Source organism: Peromyscus californicus, unplaced genomic scaffold, assembly GCF_007827085.1.
Source record: "Peromyscus californicus insignis strain IS unplaced genomic scaffold, ASM782708v3 Scaffold_21__1_contigs__length_65335640, whole genome shotgun sequence".
In the NCBI taxonomy this organism is placed as follows: Eukaryota; Metazoa; Chordata; class Mammalia; order Rodentia; family Cricetidae; genus Peromyscus; species Peromyscus californicus.
This window is the reverse complement of record NW_026294514.1, coordinates 46,954,907-46,981,769: the sequence shown is the minus strand read 5'-3', so window position 1 is coordinate 46,981,769 and position 26,863 is coordinate 46,954,907. Positions and strand designations below refer to the sequence as shown.

At 43.9% G+C, this 26,863-nt stretch overlaps 1 protein-coding gene across 4 annotated transcripts in view; it reads right to left on the bottom strand.

Annotated features, from left to right (window-relative positions):
* Positions 1-21,689, bottom strand: part of Efna5 (ephrin A5) — a 284,299-nt gene extending 262,610 nt beyond the window's left edge. For 2 of the 4 annotated variants that reach the window (XM_052750241.1, XM_052750242.1), the window contains exon 1: positions 21,311-21,689. In XM_052750241.1, coding sequence (XP_052606201.1) covers positions 21,311-21,435 — 125 coding nt within the window. In that variant the 5' untranslated portion in view covers positions 21,436-21,689. Of the gene's footprint in view, positions 1-19,773; positions 20,514-20,922; positions 21,032-21,310 lie in introns of those variants that run through there. The other 2 variants (XM_052750245.1, XM_052750243.1) reach the window with 2 other exon arrangements.
* Positions 21,690-26,863: the final 5,174 nt, after the last annotated feature.

Below are 26,863 nucleotides of genomic sequence, written 5' to 3'. Positions count from 1 at the left end.
CTGCAGAGTAAGCAAAACACACTAAAAGTTTAAGTTCACTAGGGAGGCAGAGGCAGCTGGATCTCTGTGAGTTCTAGGCCATCCTGGTCTATAGAGTGAGTTCCAGGACAGCCAGGGCTACACAGAGAACGCTGTTTTGGGAAGAAGAAAAAAAAAATGTTTAAGTCAATCTAGATTATCATGCTTACCAAGACTGGCCCTAAGTGTAGGACCTTAGATTAAATGTTTAGGAAAATGTCCTGACTACATGATTCTTAACTTAGAGAACTTTTTTCGTTCAAGAACCAGAGGTTGGCCTGTTCCTTCCAGACTATACACGGGACTATCCTCTCTCTCCACACACAAAACAACCTTACAGCTCCAAAGATCAAGTCCACAAAACAGTGGCGCTCTGAACTAATTATGGGCCGGCCGGTGCAACAGTTTTGCTGGCTACTTCAGTCCATTAAACACTCAATAAGCGGGACTCAAAAGTGTGCGCTTCTAATACTCCTTTCATATTAGCATAGATTCCCTATCATTTGACACTGTCGGCCCTCAGAAATTTTGCCCCAAGGTCATGCTTCAACATTTCACTAAGTTCTATTAAACTAAGTATGTCACTCTACACAGCCCAGCTGAGTGGTTAAGGGCCACTTATGGCTAAGAGGCCTTGGGCTAGTTTGAAATATGCAAAACCCAGTTTGCTCATCTGTAAAGCAAAAATCATTATCATGCCACTCTTACAAGAGCTCTCATCAGGACCAAATAAATGATAACAAGTGTGAGGTCCCAAGGCACTGGGCACTGGTACACAGTAAGCAACAATAGATGGCCGCTGGTCCAGTGTTACTACAGGAGAACCCGGCACTGCCGTGGCCATACTAGCAAAAGTAAATCTCTTCCCACCCCATAACTCCGAGGTACCCACACGGAATGCCAAGCCTGTTCCATAACTTAAGAGGATCTAAAGATGGAATTCAAAAACCTAGGAGCCCCTCCACACATCCTAGAAGCCTAGAAACAGAGGTAAGTAACCTCTAAACCCCTGAAATACAGCCTGGTGTTTCGTGATGTTTGATTAAACTTTCCACTGGTGGTTTTGGGCAACAATGAGGCCTCTTTATTATTATCTTATTTTGTTTTTTTTAAAAAAAAGAAAACTAAAAAGAAAATGGGTGTGAAGATAGCAGCTTAATCCATGACAGGAATAAAAAGTATTCTAATAGATCAGACCCTCCCAGGTGTCACATGGAAACACTGATGCGGGCGGGTTTTCTCATTCCCCACCTAACCACTTATAAGCCAAGGCTAGTTTGAAGAGCTTCAACATTCACCAATACCGGCTTATACTTAAAGAAATAAATTGTAGTAACCTGCCCCCTTCATACTACAAATGCTGACTCAGGACACAGGGTATACAGGATATTTCTGTGTCTTCCTTCAACTGTGTGTGAACCTAAAATGTTCTAAAAACCAAAACCAACAACAAACACCTCTCTTTTCTTTCCAAAGCAAAAAAACATAGCCTTACATTCATAGTCTACAACATGGCTAACCCCCCTCTCCCACACATGCCTCAGATAATCTCCCAGAATAAAAGGCTTTCCTTCCAGTTCCAAATACAAGGCCACAGCCTGCAGACTTTGCTCCTGTGGCTAAAGGTCCCTGGAATATTCTTCTACTATTTCCATCTTGACTATTAAAACCATGCCTGTTTATTCAGAATCTAGACTAAATTATTTCCCTTCCAGGAAGTACTTCCCAGTGCCCCCGGACAGATGCGGTTTCTCCTGGTGTACACAACATTCCAGGCCTTAGTGTGACATTGTTTGTCCTAACATGCTATCAGAGCAGAACAGTTTGGTGATTGTCTCAGCAATTAATGAATATTCTAATCATCCTGGTATTTGCCTGCATGTGGCCTTCAACACTGGTGTGTTCACATCAAATATCACGAAAGACTATGTATGCTTTTTTTTTTTTTTTTTGGTTTTTCGAGACAGGGTTTCTCTGTGCAGCTTTGCGCCTTTCCTGGGACTCACTTGGTAGCCCAGGCTGGCCTCGAACTCACAGAGATCCGCCTGGCTCTGCCTCCCGAGTGCTGGGATTAAAGGCGTGCGCCACCACCGCCCAGCTTTCTTTTTTTTTTTTTTTTTGGTTTTTCGAGACAGGGTTTCTCTAAGACTATGTATGCTTTTACAGTGATCCTTAAATATCAGTGTAGACGAAAACTCCAAACATGTCACTGGTTTTTCACGGGGTGTTTATTAAAAATTACTTCATAGTCAAGACACACAAGGATTCCTTTTTTTTAAGAATGTTTACTTTCCCAGTTAGTAAAAGTATCAGGATGGTTTTTGCTAAAATATAAGTCAGCCAGCTGTTTGTTTGGGTTCTTGAATTAAAAGATCTAAAAAAAAAAAAAAAAAATACTTAGCTTTTACTCAGAGCACTCCACTTTAAAACAGAGGATCTGTACTCTGTCTAAATGATGTCTTAAGAAAAAGTTCAAATTTCTCATATGATAAGAACAACTCTCCAGAACTTCAGAACTTTCCTTTCAAACGGCATGACTCTCCCTCACCCATCTGATACCTTAGGGATGCTATGGCACTTAGGAGACCCGGGAGGGTGTGTAATCCAACATGACATCTGAAGGCAGGAAGGCTGACAGGGCCTCAGCACAGGCATCAGGAAGGGAGAACTGTTAACTCTGGAATTCAGATTTATCCATTTCTCTTTCGAGTTCACCCAAAAGCTACACGGAATGTTGTCCTGAAAAGGCAGCATGACCACCAAGCCACCAAGGAGGCTGCGTTCAGAGACCAGCTGGACCCACCCAGACAAGCAGCTTCCAGCTTCCCTGTCTGCTGGACTTCTCTGCCACAGACAAGACAGCCAGTGTTTCTGCACTTGGGGCTCCTCAATCCTCTGCAACCCCGAGTAAGCCCTGGCCGGCTTTGTAGCCGGCTTCTCTTTCCGCTGTGTGGTGCATTTCCGAGTTCAGCTGTGGGCCTGCCTGTTCACTTCCCTCCGCAGCAGCCTTTCTTCTCTCCCTAACACATGCACACTCCAGGCTGCACTGGAGTGCTGACCAACGGGGAACAATGGGAGGCTTTGAAGAAGGCTCAGGCCAGGCCCCAGTCAATATTTACTTCAGTGTGAAGCCACTGTTCTAAAGTCCCTTCCAAGCAGAACTCAACAGCGGGGAGTCCCCAGAGGTTTTGAGATTTTATTTTAACAAGAGGGAAGAGAGGTGTAGAGATGAGTAAATAGATTACTGTCCAAGTCACTTTCTCAGAGAAAATAAGAGAGGATTTTCTACACAACAGGTTAGACTTTCAATACTAATTAGCAATTTATAAGAAGAAAAACCAATCGTCTTCCAACACTGATTAGTGCAGTCTTAAAACTCCAAATCAGGCTGCACTGCAAATCCACTTACTGTGACCCCTGTATATCTGTGAGAGGAGCTCTGATCCTATAAGCCTGGAGCTTGCCAATGTTTGCCTGTGCTGCCCAGAATGGCACTGCAGGACCCTGGGTGCCCTTAACCTAGCCTCCATAACTCATTCTCTACCCGGATCTTCTATACACTGTCAATTCAAGTAGGTCCTACAGTGAAGTTGTGATTACCAAACCCCCTGAATGAAAAGTATGCCACGGTAAAAGTGCTGACCGTGCCTTCTGTCTTGGCAATGGATGGAGAAGGTTGATCAGGATGCTAAAGAGAGTCGCTGGAAGGTCATATGCACTCCTTTCCCACAGTTGGAGGTGGCTCTCTAAGGAAGAGCAGAGAGGAGGGGAACTGTTGGCCGCCATACTATCTATAGTGGAGTCAATGTTGTTTGATCATGTGAGGAAACTCTGCTTATTAAAAGCCAAACTATGTAACTGTAAATGTGTTTAATTGCTCAGCTGGTTTAATGCTTTTTAAACTTTTAAACAGAGTCAATTCTCGCAGCCTTAGCCCACAATAGGCTGGGAAATCTTACTAAAACTTTATTACAGATGTCCATTAGCATACCTAAAATAATTCAGAGTCATCTGCTATAGCCAACTGCAGTGCTTACCATTCTACCCAAATCAGTAAGTGAACTGTGCTACAATTTTTATAACCTAATCACATATCCCACCCCCATGTTATAAAACTTCTATAAGGACGGAGAAGAAGAATCCAAACAGTTCAACGATAAATATAAGAGGATCTGCAACTGGCCAGAGTTCTCATTTATGACAATTTTGTATTTAAGGGGCAAGTCGTCATCTTCCAAATGCTAAACATGTAAAACCCTGTGACATAATTCGGCCTTTGCAAAGAAAAAACAAAAACATTCAAACCATCCTTCCCTCCAAAACATATGTACAGGGAATACAACAGAACTGCCTAATCTGCTACAATTCTCTAAAGTCATGAGCTGCACTGGCTATAATCTTTACAACACTATTTCCTGTATTAGTATAAAGCAAACAATTACAATGTAATTCAAGCCAATGGTTTCAACATCTAAAGCAACGACTGGATTGTTATACATCCAATTTGAACAACAACACACTCCCATGGAAAGAAACTACTGAGCAAGCCTGGTTCAGGTAAATTTTTTTGGCTGATACTTTAAAACAGATATGCAAGAATTTAAAAATTTAATTTTCAGTAGCACGGCCTGTCAATAAGTCAAGCTTCTTAACTATTCTTTCACAAAGAAAATAAGCTTGGGGGGTGGGAGTGGAGGGGCTAGAGAGATGGCTCAGCAGTAAAGAGCAATGGCCGCTCTTTCAGGGTCCCAGACTTCAGTTCCCAGCATCTACCTTAGACAGCTAACAACCACCTCTATCTCCAACTCCAGGGGTTCTGACACCCTCTTCTGGCCTCTGCAGGGATTCACACATATATGTGCATATAAACACACAGACATGCACACACATGCATAAATTTAAAACAATGAATAAATCTTTTTTTTTCTTAAAGAAAAGAATCACAGAATGGAAACAACTATAGCCACTCCTCAGAATCATAAGGAAAATTATACAAAAATGAAAGTTGTTACAAGCTGGTTTTCGTGACGAACTTTAATTTCCAATTTAGGAAGTGAAAGCTTTGATATGTAATGATAAAAGAACAAATATAAGGAAGTCCAAGGGTCCCATGAGCAGACAATTTTAAATATTAAAGCACTGTGCTTCTAAGGGAAATCTGTTCTGCCAAGCAAGCAGTGCTCACTCAAACAATTTCAGTGCTCCTAATGATACACTCAATAGGCATACTGGCCAAGTGGCCTTAAACGTCTGGGTGTTGCACATATGAATCACTGGTAATTTCCCTTCTGAAGTACGTTTCTTCCTTTTGGGGGGGGTATAACTAAGAGTAAAAGGGTGTTCTCAAATAATGACGTAAGGATGTGAATGATATTTTAGAACAAATAGTGAGCTCATTTGCTATTCACCTAACTAACTACAAACATACGAAGCAAAATCTGCTTTCAATAACTACCAGACAGCTCTCCAAGGAAGCTGTCCTCTGCCAGTGAGGTTACTCGGGTTTCACTGGATTAAATATGTGCTCCCTGACAAATTCAGCTGGATGCTATGATCTATGTGTGCTTCTCCCGTTAATGTGCGCATAATTAATATGTAGTACGTTTTAAGGCCATCAATAGCAAGAGTTCTGAAGCAGAGAGGCATCAAGAGACTTACTGCCAGAGCGGTGGGGCTCAGATTCAGAAAACTCCAAGATCTCAGGGCTAGCCTGGCTGCCCACAAGAGCAGCCCTGGACAGGAATTGATTTGTTTCAACAAGCTCTTCATTGGAAATACAAGCATTCTCCGGGAGGGTGTCGGTATTCATTAATTTCGCCTTTGAGAAAGAGATATCTCATTACCCCTATGAAGACCAAAGTAGAGAAAGCAATACAGACAAGGAACCGAGAGAAGAGAGGCCATCAAAATACATGACCACATTGAAAAAGGAGATCCAGAACTCATCTCTGTGAGGAAGGCCTTGCAGACATGTCCTAAGTACCGCTTCTCACACATTTCTCCTTTAGTGGAAATCAAAGGATAAATCGTAATGACAGCTTCTTTAAAACAAAAACAAACAAACAAATGCAATGCAAATGCAAGATTCACAGCTTCCGGATACAACAGCACACACACAGATAAACCCGTCTTTGAGAATGTTAATGCTTCCAAGATGCTTTGAAGGTAAGATTTTATTTCTGAGAATGGAGTTTCTCCTTGGTTGTTTTTGTTTTCAGGTGTTGCTAGTGTTGAGGCAGAAGAAGGTCACTATGAACTCACTTCTTCTGCCTCAGCCTCCCAAGTGCCGGGTCCACAGGCATGAGCCACCATCCCCACTTTAAGGACATTCTCATCTGCAATCTATAAGGGTATGTTGGATTTTTATAAAGTGAGTGTCACCTGCATGACATACACGTGTCCCATTAAACCCTTGATCCTTCTGTTTCCCCGGCCTTAGAGGCAGGTGTCTTGAGTGGAGTCTGCACTCCAGGCTGAAGAGGAAAGCAGAGCCTGGGCTCCTCATCAGTGAAGGCCAGGTAGGCTGTGCACTAGTGCTGATGGACACTATCCATCTAATGAAACAGCTTTATAGCAATTTTACGGGCTCCTATACACACTTCCCTTTACATTTTCACAGAAGGGAGACATTATCTTTTTTTTTTTTTTTTTTTTTTTTGGTTTTTCGAGACAGGGTTTCTCTGTGTAGCTTTGCGCCTTTCCTGGAACTCACTTGGTAGCCCAGGCTGGCCTCGAACTCACAGAGATCCGCCTGGCTCTGCCTCCCGAGTGCTGGGATTAAAGGCGTGCGCCACCACCGCCCGGCTGGGAGACATTATCTTTATCGAACCTATTTATTTATTAGGATGAAAAAAAATTGAAGTTCCTATGTGCCGCTATGAGTGGAACTTATAATTCAACCAGCAGTAAAATTTAACTAGATCTAAAATTAATAACAAAAAAATTGACAAAAATAACAAAAAGATGATTGGCAAAGTCAACTTAATATGATTTGGGGTTTTTTTTGTTTTTTTTTTTACTTATTCTATGTGTAAGAGTTTTTTTTTCCTGTATGTATGTGTGTGAATCCCATTACTGCTTGGTTCCCACGGAGGTCAGAAGAGGACATCAGATCTCTGGACCTACAGTTACAGATGGTTGTGAGCTGATGTGTGGGTGCTGGGAACCAAACCTGATTCTCTGTAAGATCAGAAAGTGCTCTTAACCACTGAGAGATCTCTCCAGACCCTTGACATATATATATATATATATATATATATATATTGGTTTTTCGAGACAGGGTTTCTCTGTGTCATTTTTTTGGTGCCTGTCCAGGATCTCGCTCTGTAGACCAGACTGGCCTTGAACTCACTGAGATCCGCCTGGCTCTGCCTCCCTAGTGCTGGGATTAAAGGCATGCGCCACCACTGCCTGGCTTCTTGATATATTTTTAAATATCTTGTTCTCTAAGTCCTTGTGCCTCTATATTGCTCAAAAAACAAAAAGGTTTTGCCCTAAACATCTGTGATTTTGAAACTCAAATTTAAAAAAATAGATGAATGTAGTATTTTTCCTCCTTAATGCTACCAAAACAACTTACATACACACACATCAAAAAAACACACAAACAAAAAAAATAAATCAGGGTATGCCTAAAAACTCAATGACAATCTATTAATCTGATAGGCAAAAAAAAAATACTTTTAATAACTTTGAGATATATTTTTAAATATTCAATATATTTATTTTCTGTTTTGTCTTTTTTTTTTAAATGGGGGAACAAAGCCAGGTGGTGGTGGTGCACACTTTTAATCCCAGCACTCACACTCGGGAGGCAGAGAAAAGCTGATGTCTGTGAGTTTGAGGCCAGCCTGTCTACAGAGTGAACTCCAGGACATGCAGGGCAACACAGAGAAACCCTGTCTTGAAAAAAAAAAATTAAGAAGGGAGTCGGGGGACACAAAATAGTCATTAGAACTATTGGGCATCTTCTACGCTAAGCCTGTCAATGACCATGAGATTTAGGTACATGACCCTATTTTGAATGAAGCCATTCCTTAGAGATATACCAACGGCTTCACTTTGTTCAGTAAACAGAGCCTATTCCTACATTTAAGTCTTCCAAGTCCATAGCACACTTCCCTTGTAAGAGCCACTTCAGCTCCCACACAGTCACAGAAGCATCTCAAGATTCTTAATCTACGGGAATTATAAACTCCAGAAACAGTGAGCGTTCCCCCTCAAAGTTCCTATTGAGAACCGCCCTCATGTATACCAGGGGAAGCACAAACACACGCTTACAAAAGAACAAACAGCCCTATGCTGAATTACTATTCTTAATAATGTGCATTGTTCTTACAAACTGCTGCCCAGAATCTTAATTAAATTCATTATATCAAGAATTTAACAAGGAGGATATTTGCTTCTACTTTATAATTAACTACAAAAAAGTGTTGGCAAACACTGTTATAAAAAAAAAGAGCAAGCTAGGCAGCGCACGCCTTTCATCCCAGCACTCAGAAGGCAGAGGCAGGCTGATCTCTGTGAGTTCAAGGCCAACCTGGTCTACATAGTGCATCCTAGGCCAGCCAGAGCTGCAAAGCAAGACTGTCTCAACAACAACAACAATAATAATAAAATAGAAAAGGCACAGCTAAGTGGAATGCTCATTGTCTTCTTTGTTTTCCTAAGTACCTGATAGACAGCAGGTTTTATCTTTCTTTTCATACCAGCACCAAGTCTACTGAAGGATGCTTTCACAGACTTAGGGCTCACTTAGGTTGGTAATACTGTGTTCACAGCAAGAGAATAAGGACAAAACAATAAACAAAAGAAGGCGGAGTAACCAAAGCCCAGCCAGCCCCGCTACTGCTTGTTAATAAAATCATTACACGCTCTTCGTGGCCCAGAAGAAAGTGAAGCACTGGCTGTGAGGTGTAGGATGCAGAAACGCATCTACAGACTCTACAGGAGCAGTTTCTCTCTAGGGACACTGAAATCATAGAAATTTAGAGCAGGAAGGCCTTTTTCCCCAAGTCTTTAAAACTCTGCTGGACGTAGAGGCTCCTGAAAGCGACCCACAGGAAACTCGGCCAGTGGAAACAGAAAAACTGTCAGTAGGCATCTTCTATGCTGAATATAAAATAAACATTTCGAGCTCATTGGACCACATGGAGTTAAATTAGAGAGTGTTAAAAATCTGTTTTTGAGGTGTCATTCTGGAACTGCTACTTACAGTACCTTCGGGGAAGGTTTGCACGTAAATACCCTTAAAATTCATAGCAGGGTTCTCTTCAAACTTCTTGGACCAAGACAACATTTTCGCTGCAGTAGGGTTTGTCTACAGAGGGGACTTACCACCAAATCCCCAGCCTTCACCTTGTTAATGGTACATTTTTAATGAAGCATAAACCTCAATGTGCACTTTTATTTTATATGTCTGCAATTTGGTGGAAATGGCTAGAAATGAAGACTGCTGGGCCTTTCACGTCTTTTAAATGACAAATAATTTCACTTGTGCAAATATGGAGCCATTTTAGAAACCAGAGAGATGGTTACATAAAAAGCTTGGGGCAAACACCACCCCAAGTCCTCAGCCAGAGAGAATCTACCTCTCCCACTGAATATGCACGGAACACCCAAGTCCAAACTAGTTCACAGCCAGGAGACTCGGCATCACTGTACATGATAGTCTCCCCTGGGAACTTGTCAGAAATGTGAGACCCAGGTCCACCAAATTAAAATCTACATTTCAGCAAGATTCCCCAAGATCTCCAAGTGTACCCTAGGGGTGAGATAAAGGGACCTAGAAAGCACTAAATGAACCTTTCCTGGTGGCTGGCATACTGTCTTCAATTCTACATTGCCAGCTCTCAGAACAATAACTGGCCACAGTAGACACTTTACAGGTACCTGTCAAGCGAAATGGTGTGAAGATTTCTTCTAGTACTTTCTACTCTGTACTGTCATTACAGCCACAAAATTCTTAACTTTGAACCAAACTCTTGAATTCCTTATGGGCATAGACATTGCCCGCCTTCTCTCTGAGTCTTTGGTATGCCTCTTGGTGTTTTTTACATATGGTATCACTCAATAAATATTTTATCAATCATAACTTCTAAGTATCCAACACATGAATATAGTATTACTAATAGAATATATTATTACTAATACTGATAACATTTCTTTAATGTGAATTTTTTTTTTAAATATGTCCAAGTAAATATAAAATTTCTGAATTCCCCCATTTGGTTCTAGTATGAGATACAAGAAATACATTCTCTTCAAACAGAAAGAATTTGCTCAAAGAATGAGAAGTGTTCATGTAAAACATTTATATAAGACACAGTCTGAGTCTATGCAGCATTCTTCACATGGGCAGAGTGTGATTGCAACTCAGGCCTGGTTCGGAAACACCCCGATATTTAATAACTTCAAAGGCTTGTTACCAAACATACCGAAGCTGTTGAAGTTTGAAAAAAAAATACTATTTTTTGTTTTATTTTCTTTCTTAAATAGATATAACAGTGACCAGGGCAGTGAAACTGCACCAAAGACTCTATGGAATAAACTGATCATCCAGATATCGACACAAACATTTAGGTAAGGAAATAACAATTTTCAAGAAATAATCAGATAATTAACAACATGTGTGCATTGATTACAAGACAATGCCCAAATAATATTTAAATTAATGAGATACTCTGAGGCATAAACTGACTGATTCCATGTATATTATGAAGAAAGGGCACTAAAGGGGGTGGGGGGGTGCTGCCCAACAAAGAACTGTCATTCTTGAACCTAATTAGCTGAATTAGATAGCTTATGTACATTTTGTTACCAATGGTTTATTTAGATTCAGAAAACGTATAGCTCAAAAATGAACTAAAAGGTATGTCTGACCCTATGTGTATGTATATGGAATACACACACACACACACACACACACACACACACACACACACACACACAATCATGCTGTTGTCTTCCCAAGAGGACAGTCAACAGTGGTGATAGCTGAGTGTGTAATTAGTTTTCATCGTTCCCCTGACGGGTCTAGTTCAACACAAGACCTTTTCCTTTTTATGTTGTATATGCTATGGAAAAAATACATTAATAACAGGCATTTAATTATGGGCCCGGCCACCAGAAAGAAATAGAGTCCATCTAAAAACGTATTTTAATTTGTGGGGGAAGGGAGGTTCATTCTCCAGTTACAATAAGCTCCACATATTGATGACTGGCATAAAAGGAGGGAAACACTTTTAAAATGCACCAGGTCTCTCGACAATAAAGTATGTATAAGTGCTACACCAAAACTAAAACCAAGAATAGTATAATGCTTACACTAAAATATTAATAAGAATAAAGGCATTGCTTATTAATAAGGGAAATACTTTCAGAATAGCTTTATGTTTTGAGAACAGCTGTGAAGAGTACAGAGATTCAGTTTAAATTGTGGTTTTTGTCTCACTTTTCACAGACTTAAAAAAAAATTAACACTTGTATCTTCTCTCTGGGTGCCACATTTCCTAAGGCTTCCTTTAATTTCCTTTATACAGTATTTAACATGAAGCATCCCCCAGTTGCTGCCATGGTGGACATGAGACCTGCCACTGGGGTCTTTTCTCTTCTGATTAATTAGTAATTGGGAGACACATTTCGGCGGCTTTCACTTCCCTATTATTTTCTCTAGTTTGACACAAAACCCTGTCAGAAGCACCACTATTTGAACTGCACCCCTCTTTAGTGCTGGGTCACTAAATGCTAATAAATGGAGCCCCTGCCAAAAAAACTACAGAAATAGGCATAAAAGTTTATTGAGACGGCAAGAGTAAACAAATATATGAAGAAAACACTGAATGCCACAGTATCTAAAACATTCATGGTCTGTCTGAACCCAGAGGTTATTGGCAAGATTGCAGACCTGGAACTAAAAGAAAAGGCCTTTAACAAAACCACCTCTTTCATCTGTCATTTTAAAAAAAAAAAAAAAAAAAAAAAAAAAAAAGCATTTGCTAAATAGACTTGAGCCATAAGATGTCTATCTGTTCTTTACCACAGCAGAAAGGTACATCTGAGCCTCCTTCATCCTTCTGCGTTATTCCAACTGGATGAGTAAAATTATCTGGAAGCAAAGACTGATAGCAACTCCACGGAGGGAGAGCACATCCAGAAGTCACCCAGCTCTGAGCCAGAGAAACGTTCTTCAAAAAGGGGGCGGGCGGGGGGGGGGGGGAGGCTCTTAAACTGAAGCCGAGAAGCTCTAGGAAAGCTGCACACAGCCACAGCAGCATGGACTTCAGGGTCTCCATCTCTAAGTGTCAGTCACTTCAAAACAGTACCCCGCTACGATGGTGGCTCAGGACACTTATGTGCCAGGGCAGTGGCCATGCTGTGCGAGTCAGAGGTCACTGCTTCCACATTCCGACATCTGTCTGAATTTTCTTGCTCTGAAACAATAGTAGGGGGGCCTGGGTCCATTTGCTCCCACTTTGTTTAACCTAATTGTTAAACACAAAAGACAGTTTCCCCATATTGAGAGTTCCTTTAACCTTTCTTCCCATTCTCACTTGTCTCCATTAAACTAAACACTATAAAAACTTCATTCAGAAGGTTAAGTCTCCTATATATTAAGCTCAGGAAATGCAACAAAATGGTAATCCCTCTGACATCTCAGAAACCTCAAATATCATGTCTTCCCCCACCATCAAAACCTGGGTTACAATTTGTACTACAATTAATGACTTCACTAAACCATAACTTAATTTTATTCAAACCACAAGACCACATTTTCTATAGGAAAACGCTTTCATCATACATGTTTTCATAGTAAGAGGCAAGAGCTAATTGTTAATTATAGTTTTTACCTATATAAATAAGTCACTAATAAAACTTAAAATGGAAACTCTGACAGCTGGGAAACAACATTTTAAAAAAAGAGGTATTTGTGAGTTCATTTCAAACTAAAAGGTCACTTTGAACACCCACTTATTTTAATCTTCCCCACCAGCCTGTCAAAGGAGAGCAGATGATGGACCTCAGAGGAAAGCTTGGCGCAAAGGCCTCTGCCAACTCAGACCTTGACTTGAGCCATAAGATGTCTATCTGTTCTTTGAGCATGCATCTTATTTACCAGCTCTACCCTGAATCCATAACCACGCAAGCCCCTCTTGTACTGAAGTAATCTGAAGCAGACAGAGGGCTCATCAGCGCCCAGTTTAAATTAGACAGACTGAGTCGGGCTACTTTAAAAATTAATCTTCAGGAAGCCGTGCTTTTACTGAAATACATGATAATGATGTTCCCAGACATCATCAAACAGATGCAGCACCAAGAAGTGTAGTGTAAACTTTTGGTAAAGTTTACTAGGCCACATGTTCCTCCAAATGTACCCAGAAATACAGAACAGATTCAGTTGATAGGATCTCACAAGCTTCAGTGGCAAGTGTGTTTGCCTCTAAAATAATTCTTTTGTAGTACCCTCAAAAGACTGTTTATTATTATCATCATCATCATCATTAGGAAGAGGAGGAGAAAAAATGAGAAACTGTATTTCAGGGGCACCTGGGCTCTGACTACACATGATGCTTCTCAGAGCATTAAAAAGGCTTTAATTTGGGAGGTAGCCTCACTTTTACCCCAGCCTCTTACTGCATAAAGATACCTAGTCATCCTCATCAGTTCTATGTGTCTGCTGGGGGCAGGGGGCACTGGCACTAACGTCCAACAATAGGAAGAACTACTTAGTTAGGTCAGCATAATGACATCAGTCTAGAGGGTGGGGTGACAACAGAGACTGTCGATCTATTACTTTGAAATCAGCAACGAACTGTAAGCTTCAAGAGAAAAGTCCATAAGGAAACATGGTACAGCCTAGCATTTAACATTAAAATATAATACGCCTCGGCGAAGTAGGTTAACACTATTTAAAACGTCCTTTTGCCAAATAACTGCAGGGAGACGCATAGCATGTTTGTGACTTGGTAAATTAAAGATAGAACTTTGAGACAGAATCCCACCAAAACGCTTACTTGGTGGTTTAGTCCCGTTTCTATATCCATATTCATTTGCAGACGATTTTCACGAGAAAAATGAAATCGGTCTTAAAACAAGATGGCTGCTTTGAAAGGGGGGGAAGAAAAGAAAAAATGCTGGAAGCCAAAGCCAGCCTTTCTAAAGGCAGAAATCTGACTTTTGTCTTACTCTAATTTCTGTGTGTTGATAAGCTTCCACCTGGGAATACATCGGTTACAATGTACAAAATCTTAAAAGTATTAGTAACAAAGCCATTTCTCGAAATGGTCCAATCTTTGTGTGCGGCAAACCGCACGACTGTCCAATACCCACACGCATGTGCGCAACGACACAGATGCATCACAAATGGGTACGTTCTCACTTCTGTTTCACACTAAATCACGATCATCAGTCGTGAAAATCAGGCCACTGGCTAAATCACAACAGTCATCAGATCAGCTCCTATCTTTTAAGAATCCTATATAAAAATACCCTGTAATACATAAACAATTCAACTGCATTTGACTTCTTACAGTTAAAGCATAGGAAATAAACTGTTCAGAAGAATCTCTCCTTGGAAAGCACTTCGCTGACCTTCCCTGAAGTAAGTGCAGATTAATTTTATGACTTCCATATAAAAATTAAAAATATTTCCCTACATCTTGAAATAACTTTTAAGTAGACTTTTTAAAAAAAAAAATCATCTAAACCTATTTTTATTCCTCACTTGAGTGGAAAATAAGACCTGACAGTAACATTTTCTTCAACCTGTCAACTGTCAGTTGTATGAAGGATGTTTCTAAAGATGACAAAGGGTTATTTTTCCTTATTGAAAATGATAGAATCCACCTGAATGAAAGCTGAGTGAACCATCGCTAGTGTGCTGCGGTCGCTCAGCAGCTAGGTAACTTCAGTAGGAGTTTTCAATATTTTAAAGTAATGTTTTATGGAAACATATGGTTCACTGTTTGAAAACTAGACCCAGAAAGCTCAAAAATCAAGAGTTTGTATCCATGCAAATTTTCTAAGAGCAAATGGTACACAGATTTTTAGAAGCTCCACAATAATCCCTTAGAGAATGCAGTAAGAGCTACAGACTATCAAGAAGGCCAAAATGCATGGATTTCTCCTCTCCAAGAAGTCTGTATGATAATTTTAGGATAGAAAGTTTACATTATTAATGTTAATTTTAAGCCAAGTGGTTCTGTGTCATTGTGTCGACTTGTTCGGAACTGGCTACATTTTGAAAACATAAAATGCAAACAAAATTTAAGAGGGGAAAAAAAAAAGCAGACTTCCTAGTATTGAGTAATCTCCTATTCAGAAACACTGGAGGTTCACATTAATCACCAGAAACTTTTCTACAAAACATCTCAGGACATGGGTTGAAAAGCAGACTAACATATAAATGGAAAAATATAAATCAGCCCCTTCAAAGAGACAGTAATTTATTGACGTTTGGCCAAGACCACTATGGTAAGACAAATTATTAAAAGTGAGTATTAATAACTCATTCCTCATACTCCTCTTTGAAGTTTTTATGCCTGAATATGAAGGTGTTATTTGTCACAACTGATCAAAAGACAATTTTTTTCCCCCTCTGTTCAGAAGACTGATCTGAGTGAGTTGTCCTGGGCAAGGGGTAAGGACTGCCTTCCCCTCTGTGCTTACAGGAACACAGGCTTCCTTTTCAACATGGATGTTGTAGTTATGCTGTTATTTTAATAGTTTATATACTACTTCTGAAGAGAAAATCAATAATATGGTCTGACTCAACACAGAGTGGTGCATTACTGAACAGATCATACCTTTTAAAATCCTTATAGCCAAGGAGGTTATTTAAAATAATCAGAAAAGGAATGGAGTCTTTTTCCAAAATTAAGCAAATAATTGATATTGAAAAATAAACTAAACACTGTACCATACTATATACATAAAATTGTCTTTTTAACATATTCTTAGGTCTTGTAGCTCTCTCTCTCTCTCTCTCTCTCTCTCTCTCTCTCTCTCTCTCTCTCTCTCTCTCTCTCTCTGCAAATTATCTTGGCATCTTCTTTTCCCAAGCTAGCAAAGCCCAGGACTCCTGAAGGACTAATTGTATTCATTCACTCTCTTGGCCCAGCATGAAGCTGGTAGCTAGCTCCTTTCATAGCAACAGGAGAGAAGGAGGTGCCATCTTTATCTTCCCCTATCCAACAGGAAAGCAGGCCAGTGGGGAGACGGCAATGAAATGCCTGTTCAGAAGGTATTTTGCAAGACTAAACAGCAGAAGATCCAGGAAGTTAATTTGCCCAAACAGTTAAGTGTTCCACCTAACCAAGTCCCTGTTGTCACAGGAAAGCCCCAAAGCTCTTGTGTATCAGCCACAAAATAAACCCGGTTAATACCACTCAAGTCACACATCCGAAGAAGTGAATTCCTAAAGACTAACTCTGATATCTTTGATCACTCACATTTTGTTGATATTGGGTTTGTACTGGAAAATGCTGAATGAGCCTGTATAGCTACCTCACAGAGCACTGGTGTGTCAGTCATCTTAACACCAGCCAGTATCTGTGTTCTGCTAGTTCCCTATGACGATAAAATAATACACATAATGGCTGTGAAATAATAAACTCAGTAGCTAATTTTGCTCTGTAAAACTCCAGGAAAGATGGGCCAAACTCTAGAAGAGGACTTCTACAAATGTTTGTATTTGAAGGAGAGAGGCGGGGAGGGAGGGCTGTACATGGACACACATAAGGACATGGGATAGCCACCTAATGTAGAGTGCTTACATAACTCTGATATAAATATCAAAATGATAAAATTAGCCCAATAAAGCTAATAAAATGATACATTACATGGCACTGAAACATAGAGTTAGATCTCATATGATGCCATTTATTTTTTTAAAATGTGTTTTGAACATATAAAGACATTACTTTAAAAATCTGAAACTTCAGAAATAAAAGAATCCTTTACAAATTCAGTCATAGGACCCACTGGAAACCAAGATAAATCTTTCCTCTCCCCTCACAACTAGTTCCTGGATTTAAACCTCGATGATTTCATTTATTTGTCAATGAAAAAGGCACAGTGCCAGTGTTCTGGCGTACATGATCAAATTGATGATGGCTCAGATGTTTTTTAAATGAACCACTGAATTCTGAAAGAAAAACACTCAAGGGAATAGTCTTAGAAAAATATTAGCACTTCTCTCTACTTAGCTATGTGCATAGGTCCCTAACATTCAGAAACACTCAGGATGGCTAGCCCACAATTCTAATCACTTTCAGAACTCCAGATGAGAACACAACCAGATGATTCGAGTGAGCTACTATTCGTGTGTGAGATGCTTGTAGTTCCTAAAGAAATGAAGGGATGAAAAAAAAAAAACACCAACCCAACTTGATTGTGTTTAGTGAAATCTTCATGATTAACAGAAGAGAAAAAACTCTAAACTGATAACATTCAGACCTGAGCAGAAGCAGATCACAGACTGAGGAGAGCTGTATTCCTTATATTTGCAACCGTCTTTTATTTTTTTAAACTCCCTTACCTACAATACAAATCAAAAGATATATCTAATGACTCCAGCATCACTTTAGGGAATATAGAAACTGAAGAGCAACTTTCACTAAACACACGGCGTTTAAGAGAGTATTTGTTGCAAGCTTCGAACTGTTTACAGTAATCTTCAGGTTAATGGACGGGTTGTTAATACCAAGTCATGTCTATTTGTATAAACGTGGCTACCAAGGGGGAATCCAAATAAAGTTTTATTGTTTTAAGTTATCTTTAAAAGTTCCTTAAAATCTTTCTATGGTTTCAAGTTAAAGCAAGTAGTTATACTCTCTTTGAGTCAGATTTTCATTGAGCAAACGAGCCCCTTGCAGTCCAGCTAGAATGCAGTATAACAGTAAGAGGATTGTCCACACTTCTAGGTAAAACTCCAGCAAGGCTTCAAAATTGAGAAATGTGAAGGATGCAGTTAGGTAAATGTGATATAGTATTTCTATTCAGACTGTTACCTCTCAGTTGCTATTTCACAGATTTGTGCCAATTTGATGCATAAAAATCAATTGGGTTCACTGCCTAATAAATACTGGCAACTAAAAAGTTAGCAACATTTAAAAGCTGAATATCCATTTTCCAGAAGTGACCAGCAAGGAGATGGGCTCTAACTGGAGACCTATTCTGACAGGGCATGAGTTTGTATTTTCCTATAATAAACAGACTTACAAATACTTAGAGCATGCACGCAAAGCCAGCAAGGATACTCCATAAGGTAGACAAAATTCTATCTGCCACAGAAGTTACTTCAAGAACATTACAGAGTGAACTGCCTAGTGCTTATGACCAAGATATATTTAATTTTATTTCAACCTAAATAAACACAATTTCAAGCAGAATCTACTTGCATAAGTTAAAATACATTTACTTTGTCTACAGAAACTATCCATTCTTATCAGTTTAATGTGTTCACTAAACTTCTAAAAAAAAAAAAGAATTTAAGTTGCAAGTAATATTGTCTACTTATTTTTCCAAAGGCTGAAGTCTGTTTATTACTTTATTGATTTAGCAAAATCTTGACCCATCTGTAGAAGACCAGAAGTCAGGGTTAACTTACTTTACAAAATCATAATGTACATGAAAAAAAATATATACATTTAATTTGTCATACGGAATAAACCCATGCAAATTCTATGAAATGTTTTCAATCCCCGTGACAAAGTGTCGGTTTTTACTTTGAAATTACTTCATTTTCAAATGCCCCTTTGGGTTATATCAAACTTGACTTTTCCTAATGCATAAAAAAGTGCATTTCACTTAATAAATCCGAATTAAAACTACCTACTTTTAAAAGTAAGTTTTAATGTGGCAACATACCATCATAAATGCCTCCACAAACCCCTAAGAATATTAAAGGTTGGGTCTGAGAAAGGTCCCTGGCTCTTTCTTTGGTATGTCATCAAACTGCTAATAATCAAGTGGTGAGGTATTTTGCACAGCCTTGCAATTAGCATGCTGGCTTAAGACCTACTCTTGGTATTCTAAAAGTCTACCAATTCTAACTTCGAGCAGGTTCAAAAACTACCGTGGCATCCTGAGAAAGAGTTTCTCTTTAGGCAGGGCAGATCTATTAAAAAACATGACCTGTGACAGAAATCAATCTGCTAATCTCAAACTAAACAGCGGTATCAAAAGCATAAAACAGAGATAAAATACCCTGCAACTCAGTGAGCCTAGCTTGACAGGTAAAGGGGGTGGGGGTAGGTCAGGCCGTCTTCTGCTAAAGCCCTGGGCAACCTGGAGCACTCACTTTTCTAATGAATGAATACCAGGACAAATAGACCCCACGGAATTTTTCAGTGACAAACAAGACCAAAATGACTCAAACTCAAATAACAGACGCTACTGGATAAAGCACTTAAGTTTAAAAAATATTAGCTGATGTTCCATACAGGTTGCCCAACAAGGTCCAAAGAAGACTACGCCAGGCAACGTAATTAGACCTGCTTTTTTTAACACACCATCGCAACTGGAAAGCTTGCTCCGTTTGTCTTGTCAGCTTTAATAAAAGGCATATTCTCTGGCGGAGTGTCGTCTCTTTTCTCTTTTCCTAGTAGTGGTTAGTGGCATGTCAGGGAGGAAATGGTTTCCCATCCTAATTCCCACCCTCGTAACCCTCGTAACACCCCTTTTATTAAAAACGCAAACTTTCAGGGATGTCTCCCACTTGTGCTAGCTAGGCCGGCACTTAGGACTTTCGGCTACCTGGGTGTGACTGGGCCGGAGTAACAGGGCGGGGCGATTTCTCCCTAGGCTGGGCAACCCTTCCAGCGTTCCTGGAGACGTCTGCTCTTCATCCCAGCTGACCCCAGTCAAGCAGGGAATCCTCGCGAATTCAGACCGAGGGAAAGCTGGAGCCGCTAGAAAGGGCTGGTGGGAAACTGAACTGGAGGCGTCCGCCGGCCCCCCTAGCCCAGAGCAGAAGATGCGCCACAACCACAGGGTCAGTCCTCGGCCTCCCGCCTCTTTTTCTCGCAACTTCCACTTCGGCTCAGAGAAAAACCGATCATCCTAGGTACAAACGATACTGCTTCCCTCCCAGGACAACAGGACCACAGTACCAGCCCACAGCTGGAAGCGGAGCGATGTGGGCCCAGCGGGCCCGACTGCCGGGTCCAGATCCGGGAGAAAGTAACGTTTGGGAATGCTCCGGATCCGAAAGGGTCTGCCTGGTGCTGGGGACGACCCTCCTTTCCCCTCTCCAGGGTCCAGAAACTCAGGGTGGCTGCGCCTGGCTGGGGCCCAGCACGTGCGCCAGGGCAGTCCCCGGAACCCGCCTCCAGCCTCCCGCGTAGCCCGCGGGCTTCGGGGTCGCGGGCACACGGTTCCAGGTAACCGCGCGCGTCCCTCCGGCCGCGCAGCGCCAGGCCCCGGGGCGAAGGCTCCCACCTTCCGGCTCGCCAACTCCAGCAGCTCGCTCTGCACTCGTGACGTAACCCGGCATTCGATCAAACTTTCTGGCACCTTAAGCCCACTGGGGGAAAGGAGGGTGCCCGAGCTAGGAGAATCCTTTCCACGGCCAAGCGCGCTGGGCCTAAGCCGCCTGGTGGGGGGGTTGGGGGGGGGGGTCACCGTACAGTTTTCTGGCAGTTAAAAAAGAACATTAAAACCTAAAGCTTCCGCTTCTCATACACACACACACACACACACACACACACACACACACACACACACACACACACACACCCATCGCTTCCCCCTAACCCGTGCGCTCTCTGCGCGCACAGGGGAAAAAGAAGGAATTATGTTTGAATTTAAAAAAAATAAATAAATAAAGACTTCGATGTTCAGCAGGTTCTCGGCCCCAGTCTTGCGCCCCCAGGCTCCAGGAGCGAACTCAACGGCGGTACGCACCCAGAGCTTTTCCCAGACCCAAGCCCTGAGCCGGGATCCGGAGGGGCGAGCCAGTCTCCCCCGGGCTGGCAAGCGAAGTCCCTGGTCCCCGGCTCCCGCCCATTTCCGAGCCTTCCCCGCACCCCCTCGGAGGCAGCGGCTCCGCGCAGCCCTGGGGATTCCGAGCAGCAGCCAGCCGGTCCTGCCGCCGCAGCTTAACAAAGAGCGGCGCGGAGCGAGCGCTTCCCGCCGGCGCCCGGGCAGCCAGCAGCGTCTGGCGACGCAGGCTCCGAGGGCGCGCGCTGCCTGCGGCTGGTGCGCGCCGCTCCCCCGGGCCGCCGCTGCTCCCTGCTCCCGGCCCAGGCCCGCGGAGCCCGAGCTCTCGGCGTCCCCACCCCGGCCACCTTACCTGGGGTTGCTGCTGTTCCAGTAGACAGCGTAGCGGTCGGCGACGACTTTGGAGCCCGGGTCCTGGCTGAACACACACATCCAGAGCACCAGAAACAGCAGCGTCAACATCTCCACGTGCAACATCACGCCTGGCCAGCGGCGGAGCCCCCGACGCGCCACTCCGGGGAGAGAGCGGGGATCCAGAGGGAGGGAGGGAGAGGGGGCAGAAAGAAGAGACCGGACGCCAAATAAATATGAATAAATAAAACGAAGGAGCGAGAGGAGCGCGGCGAGCGCGGCAGGAGGAGGAGGAGGAGAGCGAGAAGAAAAGAAGGCAGTGGGTTGGGGCGGGGTGGGGGGGGACACACAAACTCGCACCCCCACTGAAGGGCTCGGGAGGGGAGAAGAATCACAAAACGGAGAGACGCGTGCGTGTGTGCGGTGGTGGCGGCGGCGGCGAGGGCGGGGGAACGGGTGCAGAGCTGTGTCTCTCGGGCGGCGGCTGCAGGCCGGTCACCCCGGGAGAGGGAGGTGCGTGCGGGGCCGGGCGGCGGCAGCGCGGGTCGGGGCAGGCGGCGGCGCACGCTGCACAGTCACCGGGAGTTGAGCGCCGCGGCCGCGGGGAGACATACACCGGCCCGCCGGGCCCGGCTCAGCGTCGGCGCCGCGGTCTGCGCAGGGTTCCTCGGCTGCCCTGGGCCCTCGCTGTGCGCCCCCGCTTTGCTCCAAGTTACTTTGGCGGCCGGAGAGAAACTGCGGGAGGAGGGCGCTGTGTGGATCGGGGCGCGTGGGGGGGGGGGTGAGGTGGGGGGTCTTCACGCTCGTGGCCCCAGGAGGCTGGAAGCTGTCCGGAGCCTCCCTCTCTGTCTTGGCCCGGCGACCCCCGCGAGCCACGCAGGAGTCCTAGGTACTGCGGTACCCGGAGGTGCGCAGAGAAGGGTGGGGATCCGGATCCGCAAGCCCAGCTCCGTCGGCGTCCTGGAACAGCCTAAAGCCGCAGCTGCTCAGGCGAGGAGAGGAGGAGCGGTCTTGCCTCGAAAAACCTCAAAGAAAAGTTTGGCTCTCCACGTCTTCCAGCAGGTCCCCAGAGGAGTCCGACCGCAGAGGCAAAGAGAGATGGCACCCCCGGGCGCTGGCTGAGTCGGGGATTTCTCCTGCTTGCTTTTCTTGGCCGGGTGTGGGTGCAGCAGTGAATGAAGAGCAGAGGTTGTGAACCAGCCAGCCAGGCGGGGCTGGGATGCCCAGACCTGCAGGGCGACACCAACCCAACTGCTAATGCTGGAAAGCGGGGAGGGGAAACAATCACTTTCAGACGGAGCCCTCCAAGTCCGGGATGGGCTGATGTCAGTCTCCGATCGCCGTCCGGGAGCGAGGCTGAGCCCCCCAACACCGCGTGCCAGGAGCCCCGGGTGAGCTCTCAAAAGTGTCCCTGTGACTCCGACGGGTCCGGCTCCAAACCCAGCAACTTGTAGAGATTCATCAATCAGTTTGAAACCGGGAAAAGGGGAGACGGAGCGCGGCACGAGCTGCTGGCACCTCCCCGAGTGACTACATCAGAAAACCTTCCCGATCCGAAGCTGCCTCCTCTTTTCCCTCCTCCGGCACAGCAGTAACGAGAGGTGAAAGCCACCAACTGAATCCTACAGCCTCTGCCCAGGCGGGAAAATAAACTTGAGTGCAGCAGCGCGAGCAGCCTGGAGAGGTTGGAAGACTGGCGAGAAGTAGAAAGGGGGTAAAAGTCAGTTTTGCAAAAGAGGAGGGGAAAAAAAAAAAAAGGAAAGAAAAAATGCTTTATGGGAAAGGAAAAAAAAAAAATCTCCTCGGGCACGCCCCCTCGTTAATGACCTGCGTGTAAAGCCGACTGCCGCGGCGGCCCAAGCGGCAGCAGCCTCAGCACAGCGCGAGGCCGCGCGCGTGAACGTGGACGTGGGCGGGGGTGGGGGCTCCGCCCGGGCGTGTTGCGCGGGGCGCTGGGTTGGCAGGCGGTGCGCGCGCGGGTGTGAGCTTCGGACCGAGCAGGGGGGTGGCGCCGCCAGCGCTGCTGCCTCGGCGGCCCAGGTCATGTGGGCTGCTTTTTTTTTTTTTTTTTCTCGTCTCTCCCCCCCCACCCCCACCCCCCTCCTTCCAAGCAGTTTACTTGCGAAGGTTGGGGCGGGGGATTGGTGATTGGAGTAACCAGTCAGGGAGAAGCCTGCTGTTTGCTTACAGCTCGGGTTTTTTTTTTTTTTTTTTTTTTTTTTCCTCTCTCTTTTTCTCTAACCGGATTGGTTTGCTCCACGAGAAAGAGGCGTTTTCCTAATCTCCTCCCTCCCCACGCCTCCACCCCCACCCCCGCCCCACCTTCCTGAAACCTGACTAATTGAATTACTGAGAGTGCCGAGGCACCCTCTCCTTGGCCCAGCCCGGCAGCACGTGTAACCCTTTGGTTGCTGAAGTGCGTCTGGACTCCAGAGTGATTTGGCATCTTTTTACTTGGGAGTGGGGGGGGGGGGGGGGGGGGGGGGGGTGTCTTCCGATGGAAAAGAAACTGCCCCCCCCCGCTCCAAAAGGAGAGCCGAAAACTGCCTCTGGGACAGCTCAGGTGACGTGAAGTCTGCACGGACAGGCTGGATGGAGCAGCCTTAAGTGACTCGGGGTTCGGATAAACCTCAGCTCGGTTCTTCACGCCGCCGCACATTGCCCGGCGCTGGGTCATCTGGAAATCTGAGCATCTCTCTCGTGCCTTTCAACGCCCTCTTCCTACCCGAGATTTAAAGGCTTGGGGGCAGGAAATGGGACTTTGCTTTAAAGTGATGATCTCTGAATGCGCGTTTTGAAAGGACGAGGGGGGGGTGAAAAAAATCTCGGTTTAAAGTGATTACAATTCAGGGCGAACCTTCACCTGGAAGGAGATAATGCAGCGCGGGAGCCCATCAGTACTTTACACCTTTTCCATGCAGATCCTGGGGCTGATTGGCTACGCACACGCACACCCCACATAAATATCTTGAACTAAAACTCCTTACGAGAAGAAAGGGAGGGAAATAGGAGGGAAGGAAACGCCTTTATTACTGAAAAAGGCCACGAATTCCTGTTCTGGTCGGAGGTTGCCTCGCCCCGGCCTTTTGAGGCCAGCCAAGCTGGACCTCCTGGAAGCGAGGCGGCTCGGTCGCCTCGGGACCGGTCCCCTGTGGTCCTGCGCCCTGGCAGCGAGCCCCACACCCGGAGCTGCGGGACCTGCAGCCCGGGGTTTTTATTTTGTTCTCTAGTGTATACAGCCTAGTAAGAAGGCCGAACCCAAGGGGGGGAAAAAGGCAATTTTCTTTTTTTTTTTTTCTTTCTCTCTCTACACTGCGTCTTTTCCCTTTTACATATCAGACAAATAAAATCAAATATCGTATTATCTGTCCTGCACCTTCCAAACCTCGAGCCCTGGGTTTCCTGGAGCTTCCAAGAAATTTGGAAGCGTCCAGACGCCCTCCAGTGGCAGGCCTGCAGTCCGCACCCAGCAGGGGCATTGCCGGCAGCCTGGGCCCAGACAGACAGAGCTTGATGGCAAAAACCTAAGGTCGGGATGAGTGAGGACTTCAGAGGAAAGAACCAGTTCCCACAGGCTGGGAGTTACTGGACATGATGGAGATTTTCCCTAATTATCCTGAAGGAACGTTAATGTTGAGTGACCAAATGTAAATTACAACCGTATTATTAGACTGCAGGACCAACCGTTACCTGAGAGACAAATCACCCTCCTAATTTATAAAGGAGTTGAAACTCAGAATACTCGCTCAAGCCCTCCTCAGCTTATTTCACCACATACCAGCATCAAGAAAGAAGGAGACTTAAACCATAGGATAAGATTTTATTTTTAAAATCAATGTTTTTAATTTAAAATGGCACTCTCCCTCTGGCCTGTATATAATCTTGCTGATGCTCAAGTTGAGGGCGCTTTTGGTTTTTCGTTTTTGTTTTTTTATTCCCCTGCTCTGGAAGGATAGATTTCTTCCCCCAGCCTATGGCGGTATTAGGCATTCATATGACAAAGGCAGTTTTGCAGGAAATATCCTGGCCCCTTGTAAAGGATATGTGTGTCTTTAGGAAGAAGAGAATTCACCACTCCTGTCTGGAGGAAAATGCTGAGCCTCAGGAAGAGTTGTCTTAAAGAGTGATCAGGTATCATGGAGCTAGCCAGCTAGCTTCCTGGGACGTTACAGTGGAAATTGTCGGCAAAAAAAGAAATAATACCCACTTATTTCCCCCTTGGAAATGCGTACAAATGGGAAAAGTGGGCATATCAGAAGAACAAGCATATTTTAGTACCTTAAACATCTCTAGTTTATTTAAAATAGGAATGGCCCTATTTCAATAGGAAAAAATATAGTATGTTGTGGTCTTCCTTAAAATGATTCTTGTGGTTGGAATAAGATACTGGAATTTGAAATGGTTCAAAACAAAACTCAGAGGTCTATGAGAAATAATTCTCAATTAAATGTCTCCTCCAGGGCCAAGTGTTGACATTGGACTTATTAAGCAATATGACCCTTAAATGCTTGAGTAGATCCAATTTGAAGAGAAGCATATATTAACTATACATGTGTTACCAGATAATGTGATGATCTCTGCCGGAAAACACACACACTTTAGATCTAAGTCTCATATAAGATAATATGCTTAACCTCATGTAACCAACCAGGGCTTTCCACAATAAAGGGCTTTTCTTCACCTAAGGCAGGGAGTTCTTGTCTGACCAAAAGAAGACAAGAACCATCAAAAGTAAAGGAATAAAAATGCAGGGAATGGTCGAAGACCTTAATTTCCACAAGATGAAGACAGTGTAGCACCTGAAAAGTAGGTTGGTAATGGTCTATGAAGGGGCTTGACTATTCTGAAAATTTTTGCATTTAAAGGTACCAGCAACCAAATATGCTGGTGGCCATAAAACAAGCGACACGGAGGCAATACCATATCTGCCTCAAAACATGAACCGACTCTAATGCATTGATTGAATATTTTCGCTTTTAACTGCAATCTGTGTTCTAATCTTAGCTATGAATTAGACTCACCGAGGGGAGCGGTCTGTAGAAGGATGGTGCCTGAGCCCACGGCTCTTTAGGGATAGCCCTGGATCTGTGATTTTTAAAGCTTTCTGGAAGCCAGGCAGTGGTGGCACACACCTTTAATCCCAGAGGTAGGTGGAGCTCTGTGAGTTTGAGGCCAGCCTGGTCTACAGAGTGAGTTCCAGGACAGGCAGGGCTGCAACAGAGAAACCCTGTATCCAAAAATAAATAAATATAAAATAAAATAAATAAAAACTCTCTGGAGAATTCTAATGAGCACAGAGGATTGAGAACCACCGATCCAGGTAATTTATTTTTGCCTTAATTACTTCAATCTTTCAGGAAAATAAGTCCCACTCTTATTTTTCAGGAGAAGTACCCCAGCTCACCAGCGAGGCAGAGTTTCTTGATCCTGTCTACTAAGCTGAAATGGGCTTTTGAACAATTTTCCATGCCACACACAATTATTTATGAGTGCCATCTCCAAGATGCGGCTATGCGGACAATGCTTACTTTTAGATATGGGCAAATCTTTCTTT